Source organism: Heterocephalus glaber, unplaced genomic scaffold (genome assembly GCF_053883595.1).
Source record: "Heterocephalus glaber isolate CG9 unplaced genomic scaffold, H.glaber_assembly_v1.0 deba00001461, whole genome shotgun sequence".
NCBI classification, from domain to species: Eukaryota; Metazoa; Chordata; class Mammalia; order Rodentia; family Bathyergidae; genus Heterocephalus; species Heterocephalus glaber.
This window is the reverse complement of record NW_028258308.1, coordinates 2,172,734-2,200,644: the sequence shown is the minus strand read 5'-3', so window position 1 is coordinate 2,200,644 and position 27,911 is coordinate 2,172,734. Positions and strand designations below refer to the sequence as shown.

Sequence of the window (27,911 nt, the reverse complement as noted above, 5' to 3'; positions counted from 1 at the left end):
AAGATAAAATTTTCCACCTAGGAGCAGCATTGTGATCCTTATCTGTTTCATGTACCCCCTCAACTTGATAATGATAGAGAATGAAATAATTGTGAATAATTTGTCCTCAAAGGTACTTTAAAATAAAACTCACTGAGAATTAATGTAAAATTTGGATGGATCTTTAGAAGTTTTCTGATTTCATTTATTATTTTATATGAAGTAACACTGAGGTACTGAACTGCTGTTGATTTATTTGCCATTGTACAGTTGATGGCACATTTATAGTTACAATACAAAATATAAAAATAAATAGATTTTAGGTACAATAAAACCTGAAATAACCAACAATTTATAATTATACAAATTTAAGGTGTACAAAGTTATGTTGTGATTATGAATACAATGTAGAATCATAAGTAAATCAAATACTTAACATTTTCTCTGGTGAAAACATCTGAAATTTACTTTACTAGCAAATTTAAATGTACAGTGCTCCATTATTAACTATATGTATTCTTTGAATAGCATCTTCTCTTTCCCCATCAGGGTAACTAGTTTTATACACCTGTGTCTCCTTGATATTTCTAAATTTCACATATATTAAATTGTGCTTTTTTTGCACATAGCATACAAATTTTTCATCTTTTTAATTCTTTAAAAATTTTAATTTGTTTGCCCATAATTTGAATAAAGATAATTCGTGTTAACATGTTTCCTTCATAATATGCAGTTATTTATTAGATCAGAGGCATTGCATTTCTTTTTTACATTATCTGATGGTTTTTAATTTTGCTCAGCCATTTCTGATAGTTATTTATCAATTTCTTTTTGCCAAATTATTATTTGTAGTTTTCATAATTATTTCAATCTATATAATTTTTGGTTCTTTTTGAACTTCTATTAAGTTTTTCCAAGACAAATGCTAAATTCATTCATTATAAAACTATGGATTATTTAAAGACATATATTTAACATCATGGATTGGTCTTTTTTTTTTTTTTTTTGGCAGTACTGGGGATTGAACTCAGAACCTTGTGCTTGTGAGGCAGGAGTGGTGCCACTGAGCTAAATCCCTGGCTCTGGTCTTTTAAAATATTCACTAAACAATTCTACCTCCCTCAAGGTTCTGAAAGCAGCTATTGCATTCACAGACTCCCCAGATTCATCCACAATGTTGGGAAGGGTAGGGTTTCCTTCTTTTTAAAGCCTGAGTGCAAATCCACTGCAAGTATGCATCACACTCTTAACCTGTCTGTCAACAGGCACTGGCTTGTTGCTATATCTTGACTATTGTGAATAGTGCTGTTATTAACATGAGTGTGGTTATCTCTTCAACATCTTGATAGCAGTTATTTTGGGTGTGCATTCAGAAGTGATAATGCTGGATCCTACAGTATTTCTATTTGCACCTTTTAAAGGAAATGCCGTACCATTTTCCATACCTGATGAACCATTTTGCATTCCAAACAACAGTGTATATGTGTTGTGATTTCTCCATAACCTAACTAATATTTCTTTTTGGTTTTATACTAACCATTTTAACAATGATATTATGCAGTGATATTTCTCTGATAATTATGCTGAACATTTCTTCTTATTCATATATTTCCCATTTATATGTCTTTTGTGGAGAATTGTATACTTACATCCTTTGATTTTATTATAAAATCAGCTTTATCTGATATTTTTATTTTACCTGTTGTCATAGAAGTTCACTTAGCAGTTCAAAATTTCACCCCTTACAAGATATATGCTTTGCAAATGATATAAGTTGTGTTTTCTTCTGTTTTGTTTATTTGTTTTCCTGTGAAGAGCTGACAAATGAAGCTGGGCATGGTGATACATGTCTATAATCCAGATATTCAGGATGCTGAGGCAGAAGGATCACAAGTTAGCAATTTACCAAGATCCTGTTTCTAAAAAAAAAAAAAGTCTGGGGATACAGCAGGTCAGTGGTAGAGTGCCTGCTTAGCATGCATAGAGTTGTGGGCTCAATCCAAATACCTAAAAAAGTTTGAGCAGTAGAACAGAATAGAGAGCCTCCAAGTAAACCCATACACATACTGGCAACCTCGACCATTCTTTGAGAAGTAGTCATAATAATGAAAGATATAATAATGAAGACATAATAATGAAATTACAGTCTTCTTAACAAATACTGTGGGGGAGATTGCATACTTACTTAGGAAAAATGAAGTTGAGGCTCTATCTTATACCATTCACAACTCAAAATATATTAAAGACTTCATTGTGGATAAAAATCCTGGAATTGTAAAACTCCTAAAAGAAAACATCGGAGAAATCTTCTTAATGTTGGTCTTGGAAATGCTTTCTTGGCTATGACACCAAAAGCACCAACAATAGAGATAAAATTAGACAAGTGGGAAAACATTAAACTAAAAAGCTTCAGCCCAGCAATAGACCTCTTCTTTTAACATACCTTTTTACTTATCTCTAAGCAGTTTATAGTTTATAAGCTTTGCAGACTTTGTTTAACAATCTAATTTGACTTAGATTCCAGTAATATGAAGCCTCTCAGATTCAAAAGGCTAAATACTTCTAGTCCACAACATGGAGCAATTGCAAACTACTTTGCAATAATCTCTTTAAAGAATAAAGATGGTAACTCCACGTCTTTTTCAGTCTCACAGTAGTTCTCTGCCTAAAGTGGTAAAAAATACTCCTTGAAACCTGCTATGTCAATAGCCTCAAGGTAGGTGCCGCTGCCTTACTTTAAGGAATAGGACCCACCAAAAGAAAACTAAGAAATGATAAGAATATTTAGATTTTAAAGGTGGCTCTGGAGGATGATGGACAATAAGCAAGCTGAAAATAGGAAGAAATTTAGAATTAATAAACAAGATACTTTCCCCTAGAGGTAAGAGGACAGTAGTCAGATTGATACTCAGTTCAATTTTTCTATTAGGAAAGGTCTCCAGAGCTGGCAATTCCTGACAGATTAACTAATAACTACAACTAATGGCTGTAACTAATAACTATAAATGTGGTTGCCTTTTACAATTGGCAGTTTTTATTTAGTTATTCTGTTGCTCAACATTGCATAGTTCATGTGTTGAGAGTAGGTATCGTGTCTATAAATTGATTGCTAGTAGATCAGTAGCCATGGCTTGTACTTGATAGAGAGGATGACACATTGCTTGGAAAACCCAAATTTCAACTGAGAGAGCAAAAGTGTAGTTCATTTTTCTGAAAGAATGAACATTTTCCAAGCTTGAAACAATGCACGAATATATGGATACCTAAAGGATAATTTCTCAGAGACAGAGAGCAACTGCCCAATAACCATTCTTATTGTTTATCTTGTTAAAAAAAAAATCTTGATTATTACCAAGGACATTGTTGAAGCTAAAAAAAAAACACATTCCTCAACTTTCCTTGGAGCTGGCTATGAGCTTATGTGTAAGTTTTGCTCAGTGACAGTTTAGTGTGAAATTTTCAAGAAAAGTTGAGAGAGAGAGAGAGAGACAGAGAGAGAGAGAGAGAGAGAAAGAGAGAAAGAAAGAGAATTTTCTCCTTTGTCAATTTTTGTATCAGTTGATTGAATATGATGCCTGGAATTTCAAGTCATCTTGGACAGCATGTGGATCACTACATTGGATTTGTTGATAGAAGAATTTTTGTTTTTTTCATAATTCATGAGGATTGATCCCTGCCCTTTTTCCTTCCTTCCTTCCCACCCTCCTTCTTTCCTTTTACTTCTTTTTGCTGTGCTGAAGAGTGAACCCAGGGTCTCATGAATGCTACACAAGTGCTCTACAACTGAATTGAGCTATATAACCATTTCTTTCTTTTTCTTTTTAAAAATTTTCTTTGGAAATGAAGTTTCAATAAGCTGCCCAGGCAGGGTATGAATTTGAGATCCTCTTGTCACAGCCTCCAAAGTAGCTAGAATTATAGGCATATGCCACCACATCCAGGTTGTAAAGAGTAGATCTTTTTAAAATATTATTTTTAATGCTTACTATTTCAACATTGAATGACACATACTGTGGTATTTCCATGCAAATACAAAGCTTTGTCATGCCTCTCCTCTTTCTTCTAGCCTGCTCTGCTCCCCACCTCTGCATGGCCTCTAATAGTCCCTCTTCTATAGTCAAGTCACTTCTTAAGAAAAAAAATTCTTAGTATGAAAGAAAACCTAATAAACTTCTCTTTCTATGTCCGGTTTATTTCCCTCAACATTGTTTTCTGGATCTACCCATTTTCCTGAAAATGACAGAATTCCAATCTTCTTTATCACTCTGTGTATATATGACAGAATTTCTTAATTCATTCATCTGTTGATGGGCACCCTTGCTATTTACAGATTTTGGTGATTGTGAATAATATTACAGTTAACATGGGTATGTTGCTATTTCTCTGATATGCTTGGCTTCATTTCTCGTTACATAAACAGCAAAGTTACAGCTTGATTATTGATCAATGTAAATTTTCCGCAGTGGGTAAACTAATTCACATTGCCATAAAAAATGTAGAAATGTTTCTTTCTCTCCACAACTTTCCTGCCATGTATGTGTTTTTATTTGTTTTGTTTTTCTTAGTTTATAATGGACAATCTTAGACAGTTAAGATAGAATCTCAATGTAAGATTAATTTGCAGTTTTTCCCTGATGGCTAAGTATACTGAGCAGATTATTTTGTATATTTATTTACCATTTGTACTTTCTCTTCTGTAAAGTGTCTACTCAGGTTATTTCTTCATGTGCTGTTTGGATTATTTTGTTAAGTTTTTTGAGTTCTTTATACATTCTGGATACTTAACCTTTGTCAGATGAATGGCTGGGACAAATTTTCTGCTACTCTTTGGGTTGTCTCTTCACTTGGTTGTTTGCTGTGCTGCAGCTTTTAAATTTGCTGCTAGCAGTGTCCACTGTTTCCCAGTTCAGGTGGGGCAATTCAATCAGGAGTCCTGAGTCTGCCCTAACTGCGCTCTCTGCAAGTGGGACCTTCCTTAGGTAAGGATGATGGCAGAGTGAGGGCCCAGAATTGAGTGTGCTTCCTTTAGTCCTAGGTCATGGAGACAATCACTAGAGTACACATTATGGTAGGCATTCTGAATGAGTATGTAGACTGGAATTTTAGGCCTAGTTTAATGATATTTAAATGCTTATACATGTGTTTTATGGGTCTCTATTTGTATTCTTGTCCTGTACTCCAAAAATGCCAAGAGCAAGCCTAATTTGGAAAACCATCACATAGAAATATAATTATCATTAAACATTTGTAGCAACAGTAAGTTTCTCCTATCTATAAATACTTAGGTTAAATGAATATTTTTAATATATTATATTGTAATCTGAAAATATATATATTGTAATCTGAAAATTAAAACTATGAAAGATACATATTCTTTCTTGTTTCAAAAGTTCAAAATTCTGATATTCTGCTAAATTCCTACTCAGGCATTCCAATCTTAATCTACAAATTGTTTAGTTTATACTCGCCTTCAACATTTGAGCACTTGAAATATTCTCTATTCTCTGTATTCTCTTCTGATGGATTTTTATGCAACATATACACATTGATTTTTCTTTAAAAACAATTGCACACGTGCATATATCTTTTAAGTTCACTATCACTTTTCTATTCATTTTACCTCTTGAAGCAAATCTATTCTTTTTTGTTTTATTTTGTTTGAACTACCTTTTCTGTTTTAAACTCTTTTGGTTCATGCTTGTAGTACATCATGAACTGCCTTTCCTTAGTCAAACTTTGGAATCTCAAAGAATTGCTTTGAGTTAACCCCCACCTAAATTAACATGTAAAAGAAGTCTGATAGCACCATTATGACAAAAAATAAGAAAATGATTTGTGACCCTTGAAAGATATTACAAAGCTTACTTCAGGGTAGTCATATCTGCCTGAGGATCTCACATAATAGAACATATCTATATTCTCACCTCATAAATGTAGTACTATGAAATTTTAATTGATTATTAATATTAAATATCCTAATGTGGTTTCCTTTGGTACACAGTAAGGTGAAATTTATAAATGATTTTGAAGGACAGGATTCTCTTTTATGGTAAGGGGATTTCCATTGTTTCAGGAAGTCTCATTTCACCACTGAAATATCTAGCAAAATATATTGTCATGTTTCTAGGTCAGAAAGGGAAGCTTAATTTGGTGGTATATTGCTCACTTGTCTTTGATGAACTGCACCCCCTTCTATGTTTCCCACATTCTGATCTATGGGAATTTAACCACATTTTTTAAGCTAACCTAAAATCATTTTCCATGTAGACAGTTTTATAATTAATATTGAAGCATTATAAATTATTTTCTCTCAACTAACAGGTTTGAAGCTATAAATGGAGATTAAACAACTCAAAAATCTTTAAAATTTATTCATTTATTTGTGCTACTAGAGATTGAACACAAAGCTTTTGCACTGAGCTACAGCTTCACCCTTTTAAAAAAGGTTTTGCTTTGAGACAGGGTCTTGCTGAGCCATTAAGTTGCCCAAGCTTGGCTGGAACTTGCTATTCTCCTGCCTCAGCCTCCAAAGTGCTGAAATTCCAAGTGTGTTCCACTTAATGTTTTCTTTTCTTAAAAATAGTGTTACATTGAGAAAAGAATTCAGAAAAGATGGCAAATTGAGTATACGTCTTAACTTTCACCCTATTTTAATCTTACCCTGAAAGACAGATGAAAGGATTTTTAATTTCTTTATAAACCAGCAAAGGAAAACCAAGGATGAGGATATAAGTTGTAAAATGCTGATAAGGGAGGGTAGATGGCCAGATAAAGGTCAAATGAAATAAAGAGGATTGGCTGGAAAGTCACTCAAGAAATAATCGGCCTTTACAGTCTTTTCCCTACTCAAATTGATTGTCCTTTCCTTAACTCTGCAAGGGATGGTAATTTTTTTCCTGGAGAAAATGAAGCACATGGCCTTTGGATGAGAGTTCATCAGGCATAGATGAATAGGTGGTTGCCTGACAAATTAGAAGGATGGAGTAAATTTATGCATAATGAACAATAAGACCTCTCACTCCAACACAGTTTATCTTTATTTGCTTCTCCTAACTCTGTAAAATTTCACTTTCCAAGCTTCTGAGATGTATTGGTCAGCTTTCCTGTTGCTAGGAAAAAAAAATACCTGATGCCCACAGTTTAATACAGGAGAGGTTTATTTGGCTTATGGTTTCAGACAATTCAGTCCATCGTATGCTGGCTCCAAGATAGAAGCATCATGGTAGAAGTTGGTGGGGGAGTAAAACTTCATAGTGCATGCTGTCCAGGAAGTAGAGGACATGAGCAGTGCCAAAAATGAAGGAAGCAGGGACCAGATATAGACTCCCCCAAGAGCATACCTCCATGACCCAATCCCACATACCTATATGAGTAGTTTAGTAATTCTCTGGGCAGCTCCCAAGTGAATCAAGTTGACAATTAAGCTTAACCATCTCAGGAAAATTTTTTTCATTAGAATCTGAGGATTTCTAGGGGAATGCTTCAAAAGTAATAATGTAGCCTATCTCTAGATCATATCAGATTAACCTGGAAGGAGGCTGAGAAGTAGAAACCTAATACACTCTCTCAAACTATTCAGGGAGTGTAGAGACAAAAAGAATAATCTGACATAGAAGTATCTTATAAATGATAGTGAATAAGTAAGAAACATGGCAGGAACAAGCCTGTGCAGATTATATGTACAAAACGAAAATGCCAACATAACATGCTAATGTAAAAATTGAAAATAACCTTGTCAGAGAGAAGGAGGATATTTTTTCTGAGAGTAGAGAAAAATACAAAGAGATCGGTGAAAATGGGCCATTGATTTTTATTAATAGAAGAGGCTAAAACACAAAGCAATTCTAAAAAAAAAAGAACCAGGAAAAGAGAAAAATCACTCATGAAATATTGTTTACTTCCTTTTCCACACTTATCAGGGAATCTAGTAGATTGTGTTTTCTACCAAATAAGGGCAAATATTTTATATTTTCTATGATTTCTATAAAATGTATTTCTTGTTTGAAAATATATTACTTTCTCTAGTTATAAAGAAGATAGGAGGTTGAAATTGGCGTTGATTTTCGTAAATAAGCAGGCATGGCTCTTGAGAATAAATATCCCTTTACAAGGGGTTTATTTACCAAAAAAAAGCTTATTTGATACAATGGAACATCTTGAGTATGAAAATAAAAGGCCCTGGTTGATACTCCAGCCCTATCATTTAATTGGTTTAAAAATACTGTTGACTTTTACAGTTTTCTGTCATCTCTTATTTTTGTTTCTTTCATCTAAGTTCTTTTAAACACATTTATTCCTTTATTATTAATTTTAGCTTCCCCAGCAGAGATAAATGGATATTTATCCACCATATTTAACCAGATGTCTGCCTGTGCTTTATTTCTTCTGGCATGGTTAAGAAGAACATAGCACCTGAGGAATTCTGTTGCTACTGAGCTTTACCATTTAGAGTAATACTTATTTTCTGAATTTCAGCTCCTTCATATATGAAATAATGAGAATCGAATTATCTCCTTCCACTTATATAATCTGTATTTCAAAAATTGAAGCATTCTTAAAACTTTATGACACATTTATTTCCACCTCCCACTTTAAAATTTTTAAGAGAAAATATGTATCTAACACTTTGAACAATTAATAATAAGTCTCTTAGAATATTATGAGGAATTTTTTTCTATTTTTCAGAGATACCACACTAAATTGAAGGCATTTCTTACCAGTAGACAATCACTAGAATTAAGTAATTATTTTAAATAATATTAAGTGGCCTGCCATTTTATTATTTTAGGAATCACCTCTGGATCAAATATCAAAGTGAATTTATCTGATGAACAAAAATTGAAGGGGCTCATTTGAGTTTGTATGCACCTATACATGTGTGAGTGTGTGTGTGTGTGTGTGTGTGTTGCTTGTGAAAGTCGTTTAAAATTTCCTAACAAAGGAGAGAAGTACAATTTATGAATGAATTATTTCTTTGGGACTAAAATAGTCTAAATGGATGCCTAGGCAAATGCAAAAATACATAGTTTCAGAAATTCACCTCACATGAACAAGTAGAGCAGAGATAGAGATGAACACAAAGAAAACTATATGTCATCTAAACAACAAATTAAACATTTCAAATTTTAATTCAATGTCACATCTGTAGTCAGATTCTCTCACTCATGCTATCTTACTGCCCAAGATATACAAAGATTGTTAAACAAGCTTTGTCTACCCTTTAGAGTACAACTGGTATATTGTGAATAAGACAGTTAAATAAATATTTAGAGTACTAGTTCATACACACAAGAACAAGAAACACACAGAGAAGTACACAGGGGGCAGATGGTACTCAGTTAAAATCAAGGGAACCAAGGGGGGTTTCTGAGAGGAAGTAGTGTTTAGGTTCAATAAATATATCTCTTTTTCTATGATGTAAAAATATCTTAATCTTTATTATGGAATCAGAAACAGAAATATATTGTGTTATGCAGGAAGGTGGCTCACAAACTAGAATGAACTAAGACATCCTCCTTAAGTCCCAGTAAAAGAGCACAAACAAAGGACATACATGGGTCCATGTATCACATGTTTCTCCACCTACTTTTTTTTTTTTTTTTGGTACTGCAGATCGAACTTGGGTCCTTGTGCTTGTGAGTCAAGCGGCAAAACCACTGAGCTAAATCCCCGGCCCTCTCCACCTATTTTTACAGGGAACTTTTATTCCCACCCTCCCCAAGTTCCTTGAGATCTTCCCTTTCTTAACTATGCAGTGGAAATCAATAATGTGATTTTTAATGGAAAAATTTTACCTTATCTTTGAGGATGGATACACTGTATGAGAACTATTAATGGTTCCATACAGTTAGTTAAAGGATATTGTCTACAGTCATAGGAACTTAGGTTAACATGTAGAGGGAAACTGAGAGAACTTCTACCACTAGGGTGGTTCTCAAGCCTTGGTTTATTTTTTGAAGGCCAATTGCCTTCCTGTGTTCTTTGTAATATATTCATTCCCTGGTTGGACTTCTTTAGATTAAGTTCAGATTTCCATCAACACTCACACACACACACACACACACACACACACAGCCCTCACAAAATAACAGTGACCTAATAAGATAAACATTGTACTATTTATTCATTGCTGCATAACAAATTACCCTCAAACTTAGCAGTTTAAATAAAACCACTAAATATTTATTATTAGTCTCAGTTTCTTTGGGTCAGAAATTCAAGAGCAGTAAACTGGTCAGTTTGGGCTCAGAGCCTCTAATAAAGTGGTACTTAAATTTTTGGTCCCCAAAGCTTAGCTGGGGCTGGAGTATCTGCTTCCCATGGGGATCACTTGTGTGCCTGGCTGGTTGGAACTGACTATAGTTTTTTCCTTTGCAAATTGTTTGAATGATCCTACAACATGATGGCTAATTTTTCTGAAGCAAGCAATCTCAAAGAGACAAAGAGAGCCAAGTGGAAACTTCTTTTCATTACCAATCCTCAGAAGTCAAGCAGCATTACTTCTGCCATAATCTATTTTAAAACGTGAGTCGCCAAATCCAAAGTATCTGCAGATGTATTTTTAAAGCATCGCCCATTTATAAATCTATTTCTTTCTAACTTCAATGTTACCCAATGGTTCCTACATTGATGTTCTGCCATCTTCAATGACTGACTTGCGTTATGGAGATCACAAGATGGGTAGTGGAGTTCTAGCTATCCAGGCTTTTATTCCACACACAAGAATAAGAATACTTGGCAGAAATGTATGCCTTTATCTTTACAAGAGATTTTAAGGAGCTCTCAATGAATGCTTCTATTTAAACAGCCTTAGGTAGAACTAGGTTGTTTGCTTAGCTGCACTGGGATTGGGAAACATTGTCTTTTATTACTTGTGATAAGATGCCCAGCAAACTTTGAGGTACCATTTCCAAAGGGGATGCAAACAGTGTGTGTCAGAGGAGGCCATCAGCACGAGAATCAGTGAATTCATTCTTTAAAACAATCAAGAGATTTCTGGTTCTGAGAAAGATGGAATAGCCTAATTCTTTCCAGGTCTAGCTATTTGTAATTGCAAACACCCTGAACATCACAAAAGGGTGACTCTAAAAGTTGTCAGTAGGAAGTGGACTGACCAATAACCTGAACACTTGAGAAATAACATGAGGGTGAGTTCCCTGGCCTCTTTATTGTTTCCCATAAACTTGAGACAAGGCACCAAGAAGGATTAAAGAAGGAAATGTCACTGAGAACAGATAAACATCCTCAAATACACACATACACACACACACACACCACACACTTAGATCTCTAGTGAAAGACTATGAAAGTGTGGCCTGACAACAGAACGTGCTTTTAGTAATAACTACTCTACTCCAGGCAAATATTAATTGATGAACTGCAACCCATTCCTTGCAGTTTCAGTGTGAAGCTGAGCCTTCACCCTTACCAGCAAGCACCAAGAGCCAGAACAAGAGTTGAGTGAGACCTAATTAGCACTTTATTTTCTACTATCCTTCCTGTCAGCAAAGTCCATTGGAGAGCGGACTCTCCAAATTCACCTGGTATCAACTGAGGTATTGGGAGGAGAAAAGAGTTAACATTCCTGCAAAGGCTGCAGAGCAGCTGGGTTTCCACACCCACCCCTTAAGTAATACAAGTGTGCAACTCAGCCTTTCATGGGGACTTGATGCTATAAAGGTCCATCAGTGAGGTTCCTACCTTGCCCCTCAACTCAGAGGGAAGTTCTTAGCATAGTTGAACTTCTGGCATCATCACCTTCTAAAATACAGCATAGGTATGCATTAGTATTCCACTTTTGCCAGCCATAGGGTTGTCAGGACCCCAAATTTAAAGGTGAATTTACAAACCCATCTAGAACTGTATATAATTCAACAGCAGGTACTTAGAAAAAATTAATTGAAAGTACACATAACATAATAACATACAAAACATAGTATCTAAAAGTAGAAAAACAATTAATATGCATCAATACCAAGATGATACCAAAATGAATCATTTGAACTTGCTGACAAAGATCATTGAAGGAAAATATTTCAAAAAGGTATTACAGATCCAGTTGAAACAAAGGAAAAACTAGAAAACCTTAACAAAGTATAGAAGTTACAAAAAATTCAAACAGAAAGAACTTACAGAATTTTAAAATATGGTAATAAAATCACTGGATGGGTTCAGTAGTAGACAAAAGATGACAAATCAAAGATGAAATCAATGCATTTGGTAATCAGCAAACATATCATCTGAATTTGTCTAATTTGAACATCAGAAGGAAAATAGGCTCAAAAAGAAAAAGTACAGAATTTAAATGTCCTGAAAAATAATAGTAAAAATCCTACACTAATGAAATTGGAGTCAAAGGACAGGACTAGAAAGAAGACACTGATAAAATATCTAACAAAGAAAAAAAAAAGAAAGCCAAAATCTGAAAAAAAAAAATACAATGAAAACATGTGAATTACAAATTCAGGAGACAAAGTTACAAATAAAGAGGGAGTGCCCAAGGACATCTACCTCACACATATCACACATACCCTAAACCTCTAAAAACTAAAAACAAACAGAAAAATCTTGAAACCAGCTAACATAGAGAACAATTTATATGACAGTGGATTTCTCAACTGAAACCAAATAGGACAGATAGAAAGAGTACATCAGTTTTCAAGTACTAGGAAAGGAACGTTTAATCATGAATTCTAAACCTAAAAGAAAACTAAAAGTAATGATCACCAGCAAATCTAACTTTAAAGGAAAATGAAAGTGCTAACAAAAGAATATTTGAAAATTCAGAAGGAAATAACATTGAAATGAGAAAAAGAAGGGCATAAAATAGTCTATTTTTGCAGGAGCTTCTTGTTATATTTGATGTTTGAAATAAAAAGGACAACATAATCCAATGTGGTGTCCCATGAATGTAGAGGAAATGTGCAAGAAGAGTATATCTAAAAAGTGAACCAAAATGGAAGGTGGTTGTACTTTGTTCAAAAATGTAAGATTTCAACATTAATAGTCTATTATAAGTTAAGTATGTGTAAAGAAATCAAGATAGACTATGTCTTTGATCACAAAATAAACACCAGTGAACATAAAATATCTGAATTCATCCATATGTTCTCTAACCACATAAAATAAAACTTGCAATTAAAAATAGAGAAAGTAAGAAAACCTCCAAATGCTTAGAAATTAAGTAAAAACCTATAAATCCAAGAAATTTGAAAGAAGAAAAAAATATGTAGACTAGAATGAAAATGAAGTTAACAAAATACTTGCGCTGAAGATAGAGTAGTGTGGAGGGGGGAATTTATAGCATATAATGCTTATGTTAGGCAAGAACTTCTCGCAATAATAAATTACTTTCCCATCTTAAGAAATTAGGTAAAAAACAGAATAAAATACTCTGAACAAGCTAAGAAAATAATGGAGATAAATAAAAAATCAACAAAATTGCAAAGAAAATAATACAAAAATCAATGAAACAGAAAACTAAGTTATTTAAAAAATAATAAAATGATGAACCTCTAGCAAGACTGACAAATATGGACAGAAGACACAAATCATGACTACTAGTAATAAGTGGGCTATTACTATGTGTCCTACTGCCTCCCAAAGGAAAATTAAGGAATACTAAAAATAGCTTTACTCTTATACATTTGAAAGCGTAAAAGAAATGAATCAATTCTTCAAAACCAACTAGCAAAACTCTGCCAAAATAAAGTAAATGACCCAAATAATACTACCCTAAGTAATGAAATTAAATTTGTTTCTAAAAAAGCCCTTGAGAAAAACAGTCAAGTAAAAAAGCTCAATTCAGAGTACAGCCTGAGCTAAATCGAGATATTGTTGATTGCAATCCAGAGCTCCATTAGCACAGTTCATCTTTTACATTAATGTTGCTTATTTAAAAAAAAATTTCCCTATTATAACAACAATAATTTTATATTATCATCTTTTTTTTGTTGTTCTAAAAAGTAAGAAAAAAGTTTCCTCAATTCACACGGGGAGATCTCAATATGAGTGAGCATGGAATATTTTTATGCAGCTAAGGAAGGTATAACAGAAAGAAATGCATTCAAAAATGTGCTTCAAGAGTAACTGATTTTACTTTGACATTTCCCTAAATAACATTTTCCGCTTTTATTGTTTGTGTCTATATATTAATGAAGTTTTAGATGAGAACTAAGACTTTTAAAATGTGAACACCAAAAAAGTCACTTTACCCAGGTTTCTCTCACAAGACATGCTATTCCTACCACAGCTCCAACGAATCATTCTTATTCTTCACGTCTCATAATGTTTTTCTATTTCATTTTTTTAATCGCTATGTTTGTCCAGTGCATAATGATCACATTCCTCCTGGTGAGTTGATACATGCACATAATGCATCTCTATTCTTTTTCCTTTCCCTTTTACTCATTTCCCTTCCCCTCCCTCCATATCTTCATCCCCTTCTCTTTTGCAAAAAACCAAAAACCAAAAACCAAATCTATCTATTTCCTATTATCTATCTTTTATTTTGTTCTTTTTTTATATATTGGGTTCCTCATGGAAAAGAAAATGAGTGATATTTAAGCTTGTGTGTCTGGTTTATTTCACTAAACATTATGGTCTCAAGGTGCAACTCTTTTGAGGGGATTAAACTCGGGACCTTGCGCTTTCCAGGCAGGGGCGAAACCACTAGGCTAAATCCCAGCCCTCAAGGTGCAACACTTAAATGATCTGTTTCTTTGCTTTCACAGCATCCTCTGAAGCTATGTAGTATAAATTGGTTATATTTGCTATTCTCGACCCTGTCTTTGGTCAAACAATGCTCTGATCTATCCTTTGGGAAAGGAGTTGTCCCACTTGGAAATCAAAGATTTGATTAGGACTTCTTCCTGTCATTACTGAACTGTTGGCTTATTTTTGTTCACTTACCTTCTTTTTCACAAGGGATTTGTCCAGGTTTGGATATGAAACCAACTCAAAACCCCTGTGATTCTAGAAAGAGACTGTTGGAACTTCTAAGGTAGAACTCCTGCTTCCTAGTGGATGAGTTGTAGGAAAAGAACCTCTTTCTGGGATGTTAGATTTGTATGCTGCGTTTGTGCAAACATCTAAATTTCCTGGGATCAAGTTTCATATTGGAAAGCCCATGGATTAAGTGGACTAATGATTAAGAAACCCAGTATCTTTCATTGAGCTGTTTGAAGTCATCACTAAATTCATATATATGTGTCAATTGATTCACTTTTAAGTGTCAATTTATTGGTTCAGGAAGAAGTCACATTTCTTATTTTCACTCATCACATTCTAATTAAATTAATGTATCTTCTCTTCCCTAATTCAATAAAAGTGTGAACTTTTGGTGTAGTGGGATCTTGTATCAGTTATTTTTAGTTTTTACCCCTAGTTTCATAATCATTGCATAATATTTAGAGATCAACAAACAAGTATTTTAAAAATAAATACCAAGAACATGACCTTTGAAATTTAAGAGTTAAGAACTTGTGTTATTTTTAAATTCTTTCATATTTTTGTTTAATTTTATATACTTCCTTCATATCTCTTATCCTATAGATGTTTGTTGTAATATGTGTAAATAATGATGATCATAACCTTTTTTCTTTCTTAGTACAATGGCCTCCATGAAGAAAGTTTCATATTTATCCAAGAGGCCAAACTTCAATGGTAAGAATTTGCCTTAGAACAGTGGGAGGAGTTTTTATTCTTTGGAAATAGTTAAGTAATAATGATTCATAAAGAATGATACATAAAGTCTATTTGCACTAGTCATGCAAAAGTGAGAAAGCAAAAAAAAATTGCAAAGATAAAAAGAGTTCTTTGTAGATCCAGATTTGGAACTAACATAGCCATTTTATGGACCATAATGTACACAAGTAACATTTTGCCCTAAAGAATAAACTGAGCCCATATACAATCTTATATTAGGGTTATTGAATTAACAAATATGCAGATCTAACAAAAATCTAAAAGATACCAGTATGAATCTCAAGGACAGTGGTGTTATGTAAGCTTTTCCACACACAGATTTTAAATTGAATAAGCTTAATAAAAGAATGTGTGCAATTCTGTGCAGTGCATAGACTGAAATTATTTTAAAGATGTTTTTTATTTGATGTCTTATTTTGTTGGGAACTTGTACTCCTCAAAATTTTCATACCCTCAGTAAATGCTTATTGAAACTTTTGATGTTTTCCTTTGAAAAGTCAAGAAATATATCTCAGTTTTAAAAACAAATTTTAATTGTCTCATTGACCACTTCTCAGTGTCATTTATTTATTAATCAATTAATTTAATCAGGTTCACTCTGATTTAAGTGCTGGAAAAAACTCTTAAGAGTCATACCAATTGAACTGATTAATGTGTTTCTCATATTTATTACAACTTTCAAAATCTGTTTATTGAATGTTTTAAATAAGATTAAATCACAAGAGATTCTGCTTATCAAATTAGGTATCTGATATATTGTCAGTTTGCTTAAGCAGTGTCATCTCTAAAAACAATTCTTAAAAAGCCTGTTAGCATCTCATGCTAGCAATGCCATACAGTTTTTTTAAGCTCACTTTCTATATAATTAAGAACAAATAATTTATAAGACATATGGTTTCAAAACATATATTTCCAAAATGTGGACTTAAAAGATTCCTTCTTGCAATGGTTTTTTTTTTTTTTTTTGCTTGTTTGTTTTTTTGTTTTGTTTTGTTTTTGGTACTGGTGATTGAACTCTGCTGGTCTTTGCCCTTTGGAGGCAGGCAGACTTCTTGACATGTTTTATGATGGTATCAGTAGGTTGTTAGTTTGATCATGAATTTCTAATACTCAAAATTTTGTTTTTTTCCCCTCTTTCAACATACTGAAGTTCATAGATAGATTCGACATAAGGACCCAGTGTAATGGTTGACTTTTATAAATCAGATATGTTTTTCTATCCTGATGATGAAATGTCTTAGAAATGGCCAAGTTATGTTTTTACAATAATTTATCTATCATTAAACTATCTATTTTGGTAACACCAGACACTCTGAAGCCCCTTAATGCTTATCTCTCCTTATCTTCTGCCAGATAGTTGTAAGAATAGGCAAACATTTGCTTGATTGGCAAGTATTTTTGTGTAAGGATGAGGAGGGGCTTGCTCAGTTCCCTTCTAAGTCAACCAGTTGGACTTGAGTTTTAGGACCTGGCTTGATGCTGCTGAGACTGAAGGCCTTAGTGGACACAGTTGTCATTTGAGACAGGGACTATTGGGCTCAGCGTGGCAGCAGAATGATTTCCACCATAGTTTATCAAATTTCCTGAATTAACAATTCCCCCTTTTCAACACTTTAGTTAAAGATGAATTCTAGATTTTAATGAGAAAATGATAAATATACATGGCACAGGTAGGTAAGAAATGACCTAGAGGCAGTGGAATTGAAGAGCATAAATATGATACAAAGAGAACAAATATAAAAGCAGTGTATTATAATCATTCTTAAGAACTTTATAAAAAAATCATTGCTTTATATTTACTAGCTATGGGTTCTTGCATGGGTGGTGAAGATCAAAAGACATCAGTATATGTAAAGTCCCTGTCTCCATGCCTGGCACATGGAGGATGTACAAGTTGGGCCTTTCCTCTTTATACCTGTGATGGATAGGGATAACAACTGATTAGCATATTTTAATAATAATTGAGAAAAAAATAACTGATGAAATTCTGCTGTGCATGTGCATTTATAGAAATGAAATTCTATTAAAGGTCTTCATAGATACAACCTCAAGGATGATTAGAAACAGACCCCTGTCATTATATACTTTGCATTTATCTTTTGAACCTGTGGCAAATATGAAAATGAGGTTAAGAAAATCCAGAGAAGAGATGGATTTAATAAGTGACACAGATTAGGATGGGAATTTGAAAACCTTTTTCTGTCTGTGGGTTCTGATTTTATGAAGTAGGAACAGAAACATGAAATCAAGATCTAGGCTGTCAGTTTCCTAACACCAGTGACTTACTATAGCCACCCTATATACCACATTCCACTTTGTGCACTGACTTATTTACTATCCAATTTCCTAGACTGGCTCTCAAGAAGACTAGGAAGGAGTGGATAAAGTATTCCTCACCCACTTTGACTTGTGAGTTCTCCTGCCATCCCTCTTACAGCTTGCTTCCCTCCTACCCAATACTCTCCACCTGGTCTTCCCTGCTATGTTTTGCTCCTAGCAAGTTTTCAATTAATCCCCACTGAGGTATTAACGGATAACCAAGTGTTAACTGAAGTGTGAATCCATTCAAGACTATTTCAGTGTTGAAAGCAGGCTCTTTGAAGACCTAAATGTTCAGTTATATAGAGAAAAGACTCCTCAGTCATTAATAGCATCACGATGAGTGGGCTTTTACTCTTGTGACCAACATGCCTCATGGATTAACAGAGATAATGGCAATGACCTTGGAGGGAGAGGTTTAAGGAACTCTGGGAATAGTGGGGAATATCAGAACAGAACAAATCCAAGACAGGTAGGGACTACCGTTTCCAAATATGGAATTTTAAACTTTCAATTCCTTCATAGATTCTATTTTACATCAGATCTGGAGTTTAATACTCTGAGCCTTTTATTTCAAGATGTATACAATTATTGCTTGTTCAACAAATGTTTATACTTTAAACTTTAGTGTCAGTGAAAGTTAAATGCGAAAAGATTGTGCGAACAAGTTAGGAACAGTAAGTTAGAATATAGATAGATAGATAGATATGAAAATGTGTACATAAAATAAGTAAATGTGCTAAGTGATCACTTCAGCCTTAGATGACAATCACTATGCTAAACAAGTTAAAGGGTGCCTAGAGGGGTAGGGGTGTCACAGCATCATTCCTCATCAAATGTTTTGTAAAAAACAGCACACATCATTTTTAGAGGTATGTTACAAAGGTTAAGGAAGACCATTTTTATGTTAAAAATTACTGACATCTGCCATGCATCAGGGTTTCACCTGAGGCATAATTTCTGTGCTTTCGCTGTTAGTTTTAATTTTAAAGAAGGAGGTTTTAAAACGTGATGAAAGATTCCTATTGTATCATTAAGAAAGCATTTCTTCAAATTCTGATGTAGACAGATGAGGCTGGGAACTGGAAGTAATGGTGGAGGGTGGACCGGCTATCATCTGAACCACGCATGGAGCAGGAATTGAAACATTCTAAGATGCCTGGCAAGGCTCCCTGCAACTAGGTTAAAATAAATTCCTTTGTTGGGGGAAAATTAGTACATTAGTATTCTCTAAGTTATCTGATAAGTGTTTAGGTCATTAGGGCTTCTGTGAATTACAGTGGCAGATTCTGTGTCCTTCTCCTGTGAGTTAGCACAGTAGAAATGAGGGAAATTAAGGAAGACCTCTTTGAATGAGTTAAAAATAGTAGCTTTTCCTTTCATTTAAATTACAGATTGTGCATTCATTTTAATCCCAGATTTAAATTTATAAATTAATAGTAATTATTGAGTTCTGTTTTAATATCTTTTGGAAAACGTTGCACAAGTGTCATCTGAGATTGAAGTGGAAATAGATGTACTAGGTATTACTATTCAAATAGCTCCTGAAGTTTTGGAACCTACAACAAATTTTCAAAGGTCATAACTTTGAGAGATGTAGTTTCGGCCAACATATCTAAAAATTCAAACGGGGACATTTTTTAACATTGCGTACTCTTTTGGCTTCCAGAAATCTCCTGAATTACAATGCAATGTTCACTTCACTTGACTCCTTTAAGTACATGGGAGAATCTTTTCATCTGATTCTGTTTACAGGGTCTAATTTTTGAATGATTGTCAGTTTATTTTGAATATACATAGAAAAGTCATGAAGAATTGGATATCAGGGCATCAAAGGGCTCTTCTCATTTTGTAGGAAAATAATATAGAAGGCTTTTAAGGTTTTTGGTTTAGATCCTAGAACATAAAATACAGTTGCCAAGGAGTTTCCATAAAGCCATTAAAATGCACCTGCACCGTGTATGAGACTTAGACGCACTCAAATAGCCTATGTGGTAATGATTCTACCTTTAAAACGAAAAAAGAAAGGTTTCGGCCTTTTAACCTAATCCAGAAATCCACAACAAACTACATTTCCTGAGTTAGGCAGATCTCCCCAGACCCTGTGATGGCCTTGCTGCAGGGCTGAGTTCAGTCCAGGAGGTTTGCAGGAGAGAAGGAACCCAGCATTCTCACTTGGTGAAGCATAAAGTTTTCTTCTTATCTCATTTCCCACCTCTGCCCGACCACCCTTAAAACTGCAGAGGAGGAGCCACGAAGAGAGACCACAGACTCTTAAAGAGATAAAGCCAGGCGCAGAGAGAATGAGCAGGCTGTCTTGGGAGCACGCGAACCTCTTCTTGGGGGGAGAGGTTAGAAAGCAGACACAGACTCCTAGGCCAGGAGCTACGGCATCCTCCGGCTCCAGCGGAGCAGCACATCCGGAGCCCACTCACTGCAGCTGGGATTCCGGGAGAGGAAGGTGGGACGTGAGGAGGTGGAAGAGGGGAAGGAGGAGGCGGGGGAGGGAGGGAGGGAGGGGCGGGTGAACCGGGGGAGACGCGAGCGCCCGGCGCGGGGGGCGGGGGGCGGGGAGCGGGGGACGGGGCGCGCGCGGGCGCAGGAGCTGAGTGGACGGCGCGTGCGGCAGCTCCGGAAAGCGGGGAGTTGGCAGAGCTGGGCTGCATTTCCAGCAGGAGCTTCGAGCGCAGAGCCGGCGCACAACAAGGTGATGTGCTAAGGAGCGGGTTCTTTCTCTGCTCGCTAAGGGTGCTGCGCCCGGGGCCTCCTGCCGTGTACCCGCTCTCCTCCCTGGGGTCTTCGTGCGCGTGAGCGCGGGGTTGGGGGCAAAGCCCGGGGGAGGAGACATCCCTGTGCCTGCTCGTCCCTGGCTCCCTCCACTCCCATTGCTGCTGATGCATGTCTTCCACGGGCGCCCCGGTCTCTGTACCCCTTCTCTGACCCTGCCTGCGCCTTCCCAACCCGGCTGCGTCTCTGTTTCCAGATGCTCAAGGTGTCAGCCGTACTGTGCGTGTGTGCAGCCGCTTGGTGCAGCCAGGCTCTCGCAGCCGCCGCGGCCGTGGCTGCGGCCGGGGGGCGGTCGGACGGCGGTAATTTTCTGGACGATAAACAATGGCTCACCACAGTCTCTCAGTATGACAAGGAAGTCGGACAGTGGAACAAATTCCGAGACGTAAGTGCTGCGCGCTCGGATCCCCAGGCGCACGCGCTCAGTTCCGAGGCGAGGGGTCACAGTGGCCGGGAAGGGTGGGAAACGATTTGGGGGTTCAGAGCTGCGCACCGCCGCGGAGAACTTAGCGGTTCTCTGCTCACCTCCTGGCTGGGACAGGGGACGATTGGCTTTGGTGAATACACAGGAGTTCGGGTCACACCAGGTTCCCACTGTGCCCCCTCCCACCCTCCCCCTGTCCCCCCATTCCCCGAACCCCACAGGCTTGCAAAGTGCTGGCTCTGCCTTCTCAACTTTTGAATGGTGATCCCGGCGCTGGTAAACACAGCAGATGCGCCTCTGCGTTGTATTGTTACTAAAGTGACTAGGATCGATCCCGTTGCTAATGGTCCATTAAGGAATTTGAGGGAGGAGGCAGGAAGATGTAAGGTTTATAAATGCCCGCTCTCCGAGAGTAGGAGGTTGTTTGGCGGCACCAGTCGGCAGAAGTTGAACTGCTCCTGATTACATAAAATTGCTCATCTGATTTGTGTTTCAGCGCTCACTTTAATGCAGAGCATGTTTGCAATGCATTTGGTTACGTCTTCTCCAAAATTAAGCACCCCTGTAAAATCCAAGGTGCAGGAACATCGCAGGGGGCGGGGATGACAGCGATGGAAGTGTTGAAGTGTAGAACCCCTCGGAGAGTTTCCTCCAGGGTTGTTAAGAGGGAGCTAGTTTTAAAGACGCCAGACATTTGTTGGCTTGGAGCCAGAGGCCAGGACTGCTAGATATTTTTTTCTCCGTTTGATCTGAATGGAGCCCGGTGAGAGCGGCTTCATCCAGAGCGCAGTTCGTAGAGACACATTCAACTTAGCTGTTCTGGGAGGAGGCCGCGCTGATCGCTGAATACCGCCTCCAGCCACCCTTTAGGGAGAGAGAGTGATTCACAGACACACTGGCAACCCTTCCCGTGACATATGAGAGGATTTCTGTGGAGGCCATCTGCAGCGCTCTGCGCGGAGATGAGTTAACTTCTCTCATCAGCTGACTCTGTCACGATTTGGGAAAATAACTGGAAGCTTGGGCTAGTTTTCATCTTGGCTGCTTTACCCCTTGCTCTCAGCCACCCCTCCATAAAGTAACTGATAAGCCAGATCCCACACAGGGATTCTGAAGAAAAGGTAATTTGACTTTAAATTTAGGTGTCGCTATTTGTGTCTGGGCTTACAGATAGGATAAAAAAAAGATAATGGTATTACTTAATGGAGGATTTAATCTTACATGCTTTGTGAACAAGCTCAAACATTCAATTGCTAAATGAAGATTCGCAAAAGCAAACAGCGTACATATTTTAAGTTTATAATCACATTAAATCCAATTTTAAAAGGAAACAAATGAGGTAGTTATGAACCTGGAGAGAATTTGTTCATCATGCTCTCATTTAGTAAAAAAAAAAAAAAAGACAATTTTGTCAGTAGTTGAACAATACTTAATGTTTTTACATTTATTTATGTAGTAGATGCTTTAATGTGGTTTAATGAATTTTGGCCTTTCTTCATTAAAATATATTTTCAATCTTTTATATCTAGTGTTCTCTTAATGTAGTTAAATTACTTTATTTACTTTTTTTTTGCAAAGTGAGCAGCCTACTTTGCTCAGTTTGAATGTTTTTGATTTAAGCTATCATGCCAAGCTGAAATGCCCACTGCAGAACTAAACATTCTAGAATTAGTGCAGCCAACTTCTATAGAGATGGATTATTTTATTGCTATAGTATTTTCAGTATTATTATGTGCTCTCAAGGGAAAGCCCATCAAAATTGTATGTAAATCTACATAAGGGCTTTATTGAGATATTTTGAGCCAGTAACTGTTTGGAAGTACATGCAGTACATGAAAATATAATAGTAATTTATTTGAAAATCTTATATGAGGTTTTAGAATTGCCATTTCAGTAATACAATTACAGTTTTGAGAAGATGATTTCTGGAAGGCATGAGAAAGATAAGCAGTATCATTCTCTCCCTTTAACCACCTGTTGCTCATTATTGACATGATAAAATGTTCACTGACAGCGTAGCTTTGCAAATCATAACTCAGAATGCATAAGGTAGAATTCCTGTTTAGATTCTCCACCCCACTGCTCTTTCTATCTTTTCTTTTCCTTTGGGGGGAATTATTAGCTTAATTTTTCTCATGCATTTTCAGGATTTTTTTTAAAGTTCATTTTTGGCTGGAAACACATAATTGTAAGACTTTGTTTCAAATAAGAGTTCATATCTGAATCTACCTTTAAAGGTTCTGTATGAACATTTATATCTGAAATAACATTTACATACTCAGTTTATGGAGTGGCAAAGAAACAAGGAAGTCTGAATCTCTTCTTGTAGAAACAACTTAATGGAAGTACTTTGTTGCATGGTTCTCGTCCTTTAAAATATAATTAATGTCATTTAGAAAGAAAAACCTTTGTGATGGTTCAGCATAACTAATTACAACATTAATCCTTTCTTGTGAATGACTGTTCTACAGAATTGAGGTTATTTTATAAGTTGCACCTTTAATTTTGTCTTCTTTTGAATTATATTTGAAAATTATTGAATATTATGTGAAAACACAAGATATGATTATTTTAATTGAATAATCTAACAGTAAATGTTTATTTTCATATTTAATATAAATGTTTACATATCTTTGTTTATACTAAAGTTTTAGGGGCAGGGAGCATGGACAGGAAGTGTTATGAGAAAGTAAATGATAGGAAGTTTTATGAGAGAGTAGATGAATGTAGGAAAAATGGCCCTGGTGGTTCATTGCCTCAATATAAATCAAGGAAATAATAAAAGCAAAGATGAGCTTATCATGAATAAGTATTAACAAAAAAGAAGCTTCAAATAATTTTGAGCACTGCATACTAATAATGTTTCTCAAAATAAAATTGTGAAAATTTCACATTTAAAAAATAAGTGTAATAGGGCCGGGGATTTAGCTCAGTGGTTTCGCCACCTGCTGCGCAAGCGCAAGGACCCAAGGACCCGAGTTTGATCCCCGGTACCCCCCCCCAAAATGTGTAATAGAGCCACTATGTTATATTCAGGGTATAATTATATAAGGTTAAAATGAAAAAGGGACTGGGGGTTTAACTCAGTGGTAGAGCATATGTTAACCTGAGTGAGGCCCTGGGTTCAAGCTACAATATCAAAAATTAATAATAATAATAAACTCCCAAGCCTCCTCTCCTAATGGGATATGTTTAGTAAATATACTGGTGGTTTTCTTTTCTTTTCTTACACTGCTGGGTAATGATAAAATCAAGAACTCAAGAGTCCCCAGTGGGAAAATACTGGGAGTACGAATATGTTCTCCCAGATCAGTGATATAAAGCACTTTCACTATTTTCTTGCATACATATTTGGAGATTTGGAAATCAGGGATATTATGAAGAAACTAAAACATATCATATGGCTCACACATTACATATTTCAACCATCTATATTTTATAAATCCAACTAAACCATACAATTTATTATGTAATAAATGAGTACAGAATTTCAAACCCAGTGACTTAATTGGTAATGCATGATATAACATAATCATCAGCCCTATATATTATTGATTTCACTGAAGTACATGAACTCATTAAGAATGATAGGAAAGGTAAAATATGATAACCCCTCAAATAGTGTATGTTCAAAGCAGTACAATAAAACTCTAGCAAAAGTAATGATGATAGCTATGTTAATTTTAATAAATCACATAATAAAATCAACATTTTACCATTAAAATAAAACTTAAAGAAAGTTCTAGATGAGTTTTATTCTCCAATAAAAATACCTGGGGCTCACTTTGTATTTTAAGAAATGGTTACCATAGTCAACTTCAATTTACATGTATTTCTTAAGTGATTGTTAATAATCTGTAGATACATTAAAACCCTACATCTTAACTTTAAAAAATTTAAGTTTATAGCATTAAAAAATTAAGACTTTAGCGTTTTTAGCATTTAAGTTCTTTAGTGTTAGCTAAAGGATAAGCACATTATAAAAATGTAACATACAGACTGAATTTTCTGAGACATTCCAGTTATAATTTGACTTCATAAAAATGTTTGATTTGGTGATACTAAGAAAACCTTTCTAAACTTTTTAATTTCCATTTTTCATCTGAGTAGAGATTCTTTGGTGAACAGATAAGTGGAGAGATAATAGTTAAGAGAGCTGATATTTAAGGGTATTTCCTTACAGCTTAGTGGACTACAGAAAAGTGAGGATCCCTGAGAGTCTATCAAATTTTACTGTTATTAAAAGTAAATAAAACAGTTGGTTTCTATGGCTACTCTTATATTGCTTTATAAGACATTAAAGTTAAAACATTGAAAAACTTTAAACGTGCTTCCTTTCTTATTTTTAAGGTGGATTTTGTGTCCGGGTTGCATTTCTTAAATAGCAGGCATGCACTTAGAAGGAAGCAGGAACTCTCCTTGGTGCTGCCTTAGTAGGAGGTAGCAGTTATTCTATTGCCTGTTTCAACAATATATATCGAAAGTAAAATTAAAGAATAATTAATAATTTAGATAAACTGAGCTCAGTAAACTAGTCTCTCTCTTCAATAATATTTTATAGTATGTATCCAATTCTTAAGGAAATGTACATTTTTATCATTTCACATTATAAAACAATATTTGTCACAGTGGCAATTGTTAGTTTATAATGACAAGAACATAGGGTTTCCTTAGGAATGCTTCACAGTTAGTTCATCTTCCTGGGTGTTTTTCTTTGCATCTTTTTTTATTATTATAGGCACTGTGTTTAGTCTTTAAAAGCTTTGCCCATTATACATATAAAATACATAATATATAATATGTAGCAAAATATAATATATAACAATATATAATATTTAGTATTCATATTTTCAGGTCAGTGAAGTAGTATTCATATTGGCTGTTACTCATTTTTTTTAAGTCCTGAGGAGATTTCCTCTAGAGAGAGGTAACTGACTTCTTAAGAGAAGCGTTAACTAGTCTTTGACAATTCTGGGGTCAGTGAGTAACTGCAAAACCAAAGAACTCCTGGATTCCTTTCCTTGTCATGTGAGTCCTAGTTATGGCTTGATTGTGGTAGTAACTCTACATCCTTATTCCTTAACTCTGTCAGTTCCACTCCCACTCACCAGACAGGATTAATGTCCACTGATCTGCTAGTTTCTGGAGAGCTATCTTAGAAAGAGATGGTATCACATTAGCACGCTCCATCAGGAAGTATGAATTGGTGGTACTATATTTAGTCTGTCTCCCATGGGTTCACCCAAACAAAAATTATAAATAAGCAGGTAGTACTTTTCTTTTTCTCTTATAAATTCTCGTGAATTAATAGAAAAGTATAGAAAAATACTATTCTCTCTATGTATATTATATATATATTCATATATACCTATACAGATCAATGCATAAATGTACATATAGTATAAATATACTCTACATATGTGTCTTCAAATAGAGTAAAAATATTAGTGTCTTCAAATAGAGTCAGATAAAGGAATGTGAAAATCAAGGGAATTATAGGTATTATAATACATATGTATACATACACTATAGGTGTAGCATATATATATTATTCATATATTTGTTATATGTAAAATACCAAGTTAAAAGCCAGCAACCCCTGCAAAATAAGACATGTTGGGTTTTTTGTTTTGTTTTTTCCTGTTTAAGGTTTCTGCACCTCATGATTTGAGAAGATGATCTCATTTGCTGTTACACTTGTGACCACTGTGTACTTCTTGGTTCTTATAGGATGTTACCTCATTTTATATTACATACTTAAATTTTTAAGCTACATATGCAAAAGGGACATCAAGAACTGATTTAAAGCATTTATTTTCTATTCTTACAGTAAAACTACTGGTTTGGATGCTTTTAGATCTCATGGTTCTGACTCAGTGACATTTATGTTCTTACTCACTTTTAGTTTTCATGATTTCATGATCTGGGTCACAATTTTTTTTTACATTTATGTACTGACTTTTAAAGGTTGATCTTTAAGTCTTGCAGATACACCATCCAACTCCCAGAGCTCTTGGAATAGTTATGTCTTTTCCTATTTATGAAAATCCTTTAATCCTTTCTCCTCTTTCCCCTAGCATTAGTGCAATAGCTAGTTCAGAGTTAGCATTAGAAAATACATAAAGGAAGAAATACTGTATTCAGTGTCCTTGCCAATTCTTCCCTGACCAACTCCATTTCTGATTCCCCTCAAACCCAGTTGCAATTAAAATAAGAATTTAGTTATTATAAAATATACAGTTTCAAGAACTGAACTTCTCCAGTCCTACATGTTTAAATATGCACCAAGAATGGAAATGCTACACCAAAACTGTCAAGTTCAGTTTAGAATAGTCAACAGTAGTTGGTAATAATATGGCTCTTGGCACTCCCTCTGTCAAGTCATCCAGTGCTTTTCATATAGTTTCTCTTTGGCCACATGATTTGTTGCTCTAAAATCTTTAAATATTTTTACTGTGTGTGAAGGACCATCAAACAACACTATCTTCTTTCTTCTATCACTGCACTTTGATGAAGGGTGATGTGGCTGAACCCCAATATTCCAAGGCAGTCCAGTTTTATTTCTTTCACTTCTGCCTCATTTGTAATTCCTAATGGATTAATCAGAGATAGTTTAAGTTTCTACCAGTAAGGAGATCTTGGATCAGGAAGAAATACTATAAAATCAGAGTACCTTTATTAAGATAAAATTTGAATT

The 27,911-nt window shown here is 35.3% G+C and overlaps 1 protein-coding gene and 1 pseudogene across 3 annotated transcripts in view; one reads left to right on the top strand and one right to left on the bottom strand.

The window, feature by feature from the left end:
• Positions 1 to 18,034: 18,034 nt before the first annotated feature.
• Spock3 (SPARC (osteonectin), cwcv and kazal like domains proteoglycan 3) overlaps positions 18,035 to 27,911 on the top strand; it is a 384,839-nt gene continuing 374,962 nt past the window's right edge. The window contains exons 1-3 of one of the 3 annotated variants that reach the window (XM_087216994.1): positions 18,035 to 18,093; positions 20,247 to 20,464; positions 20,987 to 21,175. In XM_087216994.1, coding sequence (XP_087073120.1) covers positions 20,987 to 21,175 — 189 coding nt within the window. In that variant the 5' untranslated portion in view covers positions 18,035 to 18,093; positions 20,247 to 20,464. Of the gene's footprint in view, positions 18,094 to 20,246; positions 20,465 to 20,584; positions 20,711 to 20,986; positions 21,176 to 27,911 lie in introns of those variants that run through there. The other 2 variants (XM_004874610.4, XM_087216995.1) reach the window with 2 other exon arrangements.
• On the bottom strand, positions 20,048 to 20,958 carry LOC147826708 (uncharacterized; annotated as a pseudogene).